Source organism: Trachymyrmex septentrionalis, unplaced genomic scaffold (assembly GCF_001594115.1).
Source record: "Trachymyrmex septentrionalis isolate Tsep2-gDNA-1 unplaced genomic scaffold, Tsep1.0 scaffold52, whole genome shotgun sequence".
Classification (NCBI taxonomy): Eukaryota; Metazoa; Arthropoda; class Insecta; order Hymenoptera; family Formicidae; genus Trachymyrmex; species Trachymyrmex septentrionalis.
In genome coordinates this window covers 233498-242584 of record NW_017305694.1, presented here as the reverse complement: position 1 = coordinate 242584, position 9087 = coordinate 233498, and the positions used below count along the sequence as shown (strand labels likewise).

Sequence of the window (9087 nt, the reverse complement as noted above, 5' to 3'; positions counted from 1 at the left end):
TCTCTCGTATATATAAAATTTAAAAAAAGATATATGTATATATATGTATATAATATTGAAAAAGCTTTTTTTAAAATATTATATATTTTTTTACTAAAAAACTTTTTTTTAAGAGAAGCTGAATTAATATTACTAATTTATTCTTTTTTAAATATTATGTCACGTTTGAGAAGCATTACTATCAAAACATTTTAAAATTCGTACCTCGAAAGCAAGCCTTGCCAAGGTCCAAAAGAATCCGGGCCGCTGCTTACGAATTTGCCTGACAACCCTTTTTGTCTCTTCAGAGATGTTCATTTCCGCAATGATTTCGTCTTCAATGGTGTTCTTTATCTCGATGTCATTCTTGTCGGTATCTTCGGATAATACTTTGTCTAGCAAGCTCATTTTTTTCATTATTTCTTCGTCAATTTCTCGAGTCTCTTTGCGCTCCAATTGTGCAGCATTTTCCTTTTTAGGAATTTTTTTATTTCTAACAAATTTGGAGGGAGAATTATAGTTTACGGTCTGTAAAATTTCTTCTAACTCATATTCTGGCATGGATCTTGCTATATTTTTCTTCACATTGTTTTCAGAGTAGTGATCCTTAATAAGTACCCGAGGTTGCATCAAATTATGCTTAGGATGATAAACATTGTATTGTGAACGTTTTGGAACATTGGACTGGAACTCTTCTTCCGAAGAAACTGATTCTGTCTGTATCGATCGAAATTGATAATGTGCAGGATCGTTGATTTTGTAAGGGATCCGGTCTGACTTTTCGGCTCTGCTACAAAATGAACTGATCAAATAAAGAAGCAAGCAGTTGGCTGCAAAGGAATTGATTGATGACATATACATCTGCAAAAAAAATATGTATAGGATTGAGAATATGTGTCATAGAAAATTAATGAGAAAAACATTTTTAATAAAATAACTAAGGTATATTCAAATTTGTAAAAAAAAATCTTTAAAAGAATATATGAAAGTTTATTTTTAAGAATAGGTAATAGTTGTATTATTCAATGACGTCGAATAATATAATAACTATCTTTTGAACTTTAATATAAAAAAATAAGATATTACGTATTATGTATATTAAATATAAAAAATGTCTTATAACACAGTAGTTCATAAAATTACATTTCATAGGACCAAACAAATATCATGCAGTGAGAGTTGAACGATGACTGCACAAAAAAGATTTAGCAGTTATTACGTAAATCGACTGTCATCATTTAGTGAAATAAGGAAAGTATCTGCCAAAGTAAAACCACAACAGGAAAATTGCCAATTGCAGCTTGAGGAACAAAACGCTCGTACATATTACGATCCATTACTTAGTAAATCAATTACATAACTTACGATATTTTTTAAAGAGACATAAAAATCGATTTTAAAAAACTTAAAATTTTTTTATTTCTAAATAAGGATTTTATTTGATTTTTACAATTTATTAAATAACTTATTAAATTAAAATAATCTATGCCTTTAAGCAATAAGTTTATATTTGTTGACTTACATTGACAGCAACTTACATTGATAGCTTTTAAATCCAGATACACGTTCTAAAACATTTTTTCTCTTTAAGCTCACATACATTTCTTCAAAGATTATTCAATCACTTAGCGTGCTACCTTCTTCAACACTTATAAGCACACTGTTTTACAATGCATCTTGAAGCGGTATTAATTTCAAATCTTTACGCAAGAGAGTCTTGATTCCGAAACCTTTTCCGCTGGGAAGTTTATGCGTCACTCATGGTTTGCGGTAACAAAACGGCAGTTTCTATCATTCCTTTACGCACGATCGTTCGGGAAATTGTTTCCCTTCGACCTAACACGATGATTGCAATGTATGACTGTTGCTCGATGGCCCACGTCGCTGATCGAGTCTGACTATCGGCCAATGCCAGCGATTCGCTCCCGGTCATTCGAAGATTTCGACAATTCATTTCGATCTCTTCACAGTACGTGACGCGAACGTGTAACGCGTGAATTAGTGGTATAAATTTAATCGTGCATGTTACAAAATAATAGAGCCTAATGAATAACTGATGTTCCAAAATTTGAACTCCCTGCGTTTTATTTTATAGACGATTGGCGCTTTAACAGAAAGAAGTTGCTAAATGTATAAAATATTTGCAAAATATTATAACTAGTTAATTATTTTAGATATTACGGTTTATTCATAAGAAAATTTCTTGCGAGTCATACAATTACATGATATTTAATATTAGTGATTATTGAATAATATTAGTCAACAGATTTTTAGTGACTGATTACGTCGCGGTAATTTCTGAGACGATCGTACTGTAGCAGCCTGAATTGCACATGCCATGCACAAGCCCACGTAAAGTCGTAAGACTTTCTACTTCCATGAAGTATAATATATCGAGCGAAGATTTCTATCGATTGCGAAAATGCGGGCATACGTGAAACGATTTAAGTGGAGCACTTGAATCGTGCTCAAATGGACATCTTTCTGGACATCTACAATCCGCACTAGTTTTAGATACAAGTTTCACTTCCTTTGCATTATATGATATTCTTCATACAAAGAAACAAAAAACTAAGAAAGTAGAAACTAAAAAACATAGTTTTTATCAAAAAAAGTGCCAAGATTTTAAAGTTCATTAAAATTAATGGTGATTTACAATCATTAATCTTAATTTTCAATAATCTTAACTTTTTACTAATATTCTATGTTATAATAAAAGTAAGTTATTATAAGAATATAAATCTTTAAATTGTAATATTATTAAACTTTATGAAACAAAAATTTTTATTAAAATAAAATTTACCAAAAAATTATAAAATTTAGAAAATTAACCAAAAAATACAGTCTTGTTTTTATCTTAGTGAAGTTCTATTTACAAAAAACAAGTCAAAAGTTATTTATATGTAAATACTTTTAACAATGAAAAAATTATTGCAAATTTATTATAAAATTTGTAATTAAAATTAAAATTGTTATAGAACACTCTATTAACACTGATTCGATTATTTTAGTTTTTTTGTCATCAACTTCCATTTTTTTAGCACATGTTTAACTCATAAAATTAGATATATTTATTTTTTATCACAGCTGCACAACATTAAGACACTAATTTTCACGATAAATGATTATTGGCCTCGGCATCCTTTCCGGAGATCAGCAACCGCGGTACTTAACCGTCCTTGCCTTCGAAAATCTGCCTGAGGTTCAGATCCACGTGGACTACAGTGCAAAACGACTTCCATCTTTCACTTTCACTATTCGTAATCACATACGTAATCGAGATCGGTTCCGTTATACACGCCAGTATACTTTTTTTGTAATAGTGTGGGTTTAGGTAAAGATAGCAATGCATCATCATCATGACAATAACCTTTTTTTTTACGATTTCTTCTATAAGTATTAATTATCAAAATTATTGAATAATTTAGGTTTTAACGTTTAATGTCAAGTATTTTGAGATATATAAAAATATATTTATCAAATTAGTTAAAACATTTAAAAAAATTATTAAGCTCTTTTAGCAAAATGCGCAAATAAAAAATAGCACACACCTTACGCCAATCACAGCAATTTTATATTTAATCCGGTTTCGTTGGAATGTCAAATTTTCGTAACACGCTCTGACTGCTAAGGTCACTTATCGTTAATTACGTTGCTGTGAAAGGTATATGTACAAAACATAAATTCATTTGCGTTGAAAAGTAATTGAAAAGTTAGTTTGCTATTTAAATTATTATATAAAAATTTAATGATGCTAATGAAGTTTTGTATAAAATTTTCATTCTCATAACATAGAGGAAAAATATTGCAAGAGTCGCGAAAACAATGGCACTTACATTTAACAGTCAATAACATATACCTTTCAATGCAATAAGAAAATAATAGTATTTATATATCAACTCTTAGCGTCATCTTATCACTGCGAATTTATTCAATATGACACGAAATTTAGTTTAAAAACGTATAGACATAAAGTTTTACGTGGTTCATGTACATAAAATACACTTCTTTTTGTATTTGCTTATTTTATATACAATATGTCAGTATTTACTTATCTTACTGTCTATGTATGTCAATATATTACTTATCTATTGCTACGTGTTTATGCACGTCTCTACTTATTTACTGTCTACATTTGTAGAGCAATTTTGATCTAACGTAAAATAAGACAAAGTAAACATTGAATAAGCAATTGTTCGCTGTTGAATTATTTCTATTTTCTTGTTATGTACTTAATAACTAAATAATTATTTATAATATAAAAACACTTTCTTAAGAATCGTCCTTACTGTATATTGAGTTGCTTAAAATCACAACACAAAATTATAAATTTAAAATTAAATAGGTAAAGAGTAGCGAGTCACTGACCATAGCGGAAGAAAATAACCTCGGAAGATAAATATTGCAGCTATAATTGTAGTTACTGATTATGCGCACGCGAGATGTGTAAAGGTTATATATCTTGATGAATTGCTACATTGTAAGTCACAGTTGCAAGCCTATGTGATAAAGATCTCCTACAATTTTTACAAAGACAAGGTTTTGACCGAATGTTCCTTGTAATTATGGCTTACAATTGTATTGTATTAAAGATTGTAATTATAATAGACAAGGGATTATAATAAACAGGATTTTAAAAAATGTTTTACATAATACAAGATATAAATAAAATTACATTTAAAAAAGGATTTTAATTGAAATTTGAAATTAAAACAATTGTATTCTAAAAAAATATTTAGTCTTCTATAATGACTATAATATTTAGTCTTCTATAATTACTTACAAGTAATTTTATCAATTTTAGAATTAACTTTAACTCAATCAATTTTATTTATAAATTAAAAAAAAATTTCTTCATTTTTTATTTGTAAATTTTTCACTCTGAATTTTTATTTTATATCTATCTTGACAAAATTTTCGTCGTTGATGAAGTTTATAAAAACTTACATAATATAAGATGTTCTGCAAAATTATTGTTACGTTGCATTATTACAATAATGATTTTCTTCTACATATGGCGGCATAGTCGTTGCATGTAATGCTACTATTTGAGTAAATTATTTGATGATATCACTACTTGATTAAATGTTATGATTTATAAAATTTTTGTTAAAAAAAAATTAGGTTTTAGATCTTTTTGAAGTAAACTTACGTTTTTATTAAGAGCAAAACCTCAAAGATGCAAACTTCAAAGTTAATCGTTAGTTGATTGCTCATGTTTCCTACCCATGTCATGTAGAAATAAAAAAAATATACAAAAAAGTATAACATGTAATCTGTTCTACACGCAAGCACGGTACTTCTATATTGCGTAATAAGTATAGACAATTTGTTTGATTGATTTTATTTGCTTTATTTAAACGTTATTATTTTACGAATATAAAAATAAGCTTAAAAAAAGAAATACAACAAAGATTTTAATTCTCTAATAAATTGTAAATCGTATAACCAATTGCGGTTGCACAGTTTTTGGTAGAAACTTTGCAGCTCGGAAAATTTCTTAGGAAAAAGTAGTACATATGTACTATAAAAAAACTTACATCTTGAATTCTAATTTAAAAGTCATATATACTTTAGTATTTAGTGCAAAAAAAAAATATAAGCCTATCAAACATCATTTATCGTTAACATAACTGTTAGTTATAACTTCCCATTCAACAATATAAAGGAAAGTCATCGACTGACAAACAACTTTATTTTTAGACAATATTTCTTAAACTAAAGATAAAAATAAAACAAACTTTAGAAAATAAACTTTAGAAACATAGTACAAACTAAAAAGTGTCTTCCATTACATAGTAAAAGCAGTTTTTATAATATTGGTGTAATTTTGGAATTAATTTTTTCATAAGATAAGCAAAAATGAGCGTCTGACAAAATGAACTCCCAAAATTGACACAGTACACAGTAATGCCATATATTCCTATTCTTTTTCTTTTACCGAAATTATCTGTATAAAAGATCTGTGAATATAATATATAAAATATTCCAAAATCTCTTTACTTTATAAAACTTTTTTATTGGATTATATGCATATTTATATTATACTTTACGCTGTTCTGCAACATGCAAATATGTAACGCGATAGTTTTTCAAGAGTTTTTCCATATATACACGACTGTTTTCAGCTTCAATAGAGCTATTTGACACTATAAAGCAACATTATAAAAATTAAAATTAAATTAGCTTATGATCTGTTTTATAGATAGGTGTGGAGGTTTATGCTGCACTCCAATTTTAAATTTTAAATGTATGTATAATGAAAAAACTAAAAGAAAAAATAGTATAAATAAAACTAATTTAGGAAATTACAAGCATTTAAGATGACGTAATATTATCAATAATATAGTCACTATTATATGAACTAAGCAATTTGCAGAAAAAAATCGTAAGAATTTTATTTTCACATTCGTAAAATTTTTTTTTTAGCTGATATAGTATAAAAACCAATTACAAATACCTACACAAATTATGAGTTTGTACTTCCTTAATTAGTTAAAGATTATGATTTTATTAAAATTAATAAAGTGCAATAGTTAGTTTCTGAAAAATAAGGGGGTATCACTTTAGGAAACCTATGTCAGTATCAACGACTTTCCTCTACTATAATATAGCATATGTGTTATATTGTAATTGAAATGTTATATTACAGTTATATTGTTGAGTGGCAAATTATAATCAACAATTATGTTAATGTTAGTGTTTGCTGGGATATATGTATTAATATAAGTAGAAAAATAGGCTGGTAAGTAACATACAAGAGAAAGAATTGCATATTCAGTTGAAGCGAGTCTTGACATTTACATAATAATATATGTACATAGGATAGAACGCAGTTTTTTCATCCATTTTTCGAGATAATGTTTATGTTTCTTGTACTAAAGAAGTTTTAATCGTGATTGTTAATTATGTAATTATAAGCATGCACAACAATGCAAAGAGATATTGTTTGCTGTATATATATAAATTTTCGTATTACTTTTTAAAGTTGAAACTGATAAAATAACCTTGCTTTACCCTTATACATAAAATTTTAAATAAAACTTTGAGTTTTGTACCGCGCGCCAATTCGGTTAATTGAACTTGGAATGTCCGAATCACATAAATGTACTGAAGTAGAAAAAAATACTTAATAACTACTCATCAATCTAATAATAATACTAATGAATGCATATAATACAATATATGTAATAAATATTTATATGTATAATATATAGTTAAATTGACCTTACCTTCCTATTGGGCAGATATTTTTGTTAAAAGATTATTATTTCTTTTGTGCTATTATTATTTTAATTATATCACACTGATATATGATTGTATCGGGTTCTTTCGTATCATCTATCGCGTTGGTATATATATAAGCACAGTCAATGAACCGAAAACAAGTGCATCTTGCAGGACGGCAAAGCCAGCACTAGTGAGAGATGATTTCTCTCCGTCTCACGACATCTCCAATCGGCCTCGAAGGTCGTCAGCATTTTTACGATACTTCTTACGTATTCTCTGTGTAAACAGAATAAATTGACAAAATTCTTTGCCGGTTCCGCTGTTGTCCAGAGACAATACTGCAGAGACTTTTCGATATAAGAAATGATATACGTTTTTAATGCCGTTATTTTGATAATTGCCATGATTACATAATCACAATTAAATATTGTGTCTGTAATTAATCAATTATTGTTTATCAAATTTGTTATGTTAGCTTTAAATGTCTTTATAATATATATCTTTATAATCGTAAATGCAAATCAGCAATGCTTTACGTAAATTTAAAAATAATGTTACTTTATAATAAAATAAATATTTATACTTTAATTTTGCTAAAATTATATTATATGTATTATTTTTGTTATTTAAAAAAGCATTTATGTATGAGAATGCAAAAAGAAATAAAGATTTTGTGAAAATTTCAGATTCGTGACTAATTTTATTTTTACTAGTTTGGTTTTTATTAGTTTGACACTGCATTTGCATGTGAAATATGTGTAACACATACGATTTTCGTGTAAATTACGCATTAATTATTTATTTAAATGAATGACTTATTTAAATGCGTTACCCTATCGTAACTTGTAGAATCCTTGACTATTTTTAACTACGTTCCTTACGATACATGTCGCAATTTTTTCTCGAACTTTGCACATACGATTTATTTTTGCATAATGTTACACGTCTCTCATTAATTTTTCTTTTCAAAAGTATAATGCAACAGGCCGGTGATCCTAGAATTACGTAAAATGTTTCTGCTTCCAGTCTGATGTCGACACATACAATATAATAGGTACAAAGATCTAAAGCTAAATGATCATTAAATGCTAGCTTTCTTCTGATTTACTATTTTATTAATGAGTACTAATAATTAATTATTTATTATCATTTTTACGTGTTGTCTTATTATATATCTTTTCTTTTTTTTTCATTACTTTTTCTGTATTTTTAATTTATTCCTTCATTTGTATAACTTTTTAAGAAATGCGTTGACTCTTACTTTGCCCTTGATTTATTGTTATTTATTTTAGTAATAATTAATTTTCTAATGCAACATAACAATGGAATACAAGTAATATTTTAATTAACATTATATATACAGACTGTGTCTTAAATAATGTTCACTAATCATATAGTGCTATTCCTAATAAAATGATTATAAATCAAAAAATTCTCTGCCATTTTGCAATTTTGCAATAATTAGCAAGACATTAATTTCTAATTGCCGAATAAATGGATGAAATCAATGCATAAGACAATTTTAAGATATTTTTCAATATTTTTTGTGAAATATTTTGAAGATGTTTGTTAAATGACTTTTAAAGATATCTTAAAATTGTCTTACGCATTCTACAATAAACTATTATTTAAGCTTTAAGTCTTAAGCCGTAAGAAATTGATCAAAATTGAATATGAGAAGAATAATCGCGATTATGATTGATCAATTTATTACGATTTAAGATTTAAAACTTAAGTAATGATTTATTGTAGAAAACCTATAGATTATGCGTCAATTTAAGATATTTTGCTTATTGGACAACTAAAAAAAGAATATTGTAAAAATTGCAAAATTGCAGAGGATTTTCCAACTCAGTTCTTTATCAGGAGCAGCACTAT

The 9087-nt window shown here is 27.2% G+C and overlaps 1 protein-coding gene across 4 annotated transcripts in view; it reads right to left on the bottom strand.

Annotated features, from left to right (window-relative positions):
- LOC108751816 overlaps positions 1-7312 on the bottom strand; it is an 8482-nt gene extending 1170 nt beyond the window's left edge. For 2 of the 4 annotated variants that reach the window (XM_018492234.1, XM_018492237.1), the window contains exons 1-3: positions 2414-2597; positions 1518-2084; positions 205-840 (exon numbers count right to left, since the gene is read on the bottom strand). In XM_018492234.1, coding sequence (XP_018347736.1) covers positions 205-840 — 636 coding nt within the window. In that variant the 5' untranslated portion in view covers positions 1518-2084; positions 2414-2597. Of the gene's footprint in view, positions 1-204; positions 841-1501; positions 2085-2413; positions 2598-7211 lie in introns of those variants that run through there. The other 2 variants (XM_018492235.1, XM_018492236.1) reach the window with 2 other exon arrangements.
- Positions 7313-9087: the final 1775 nt, after the last annotated feature.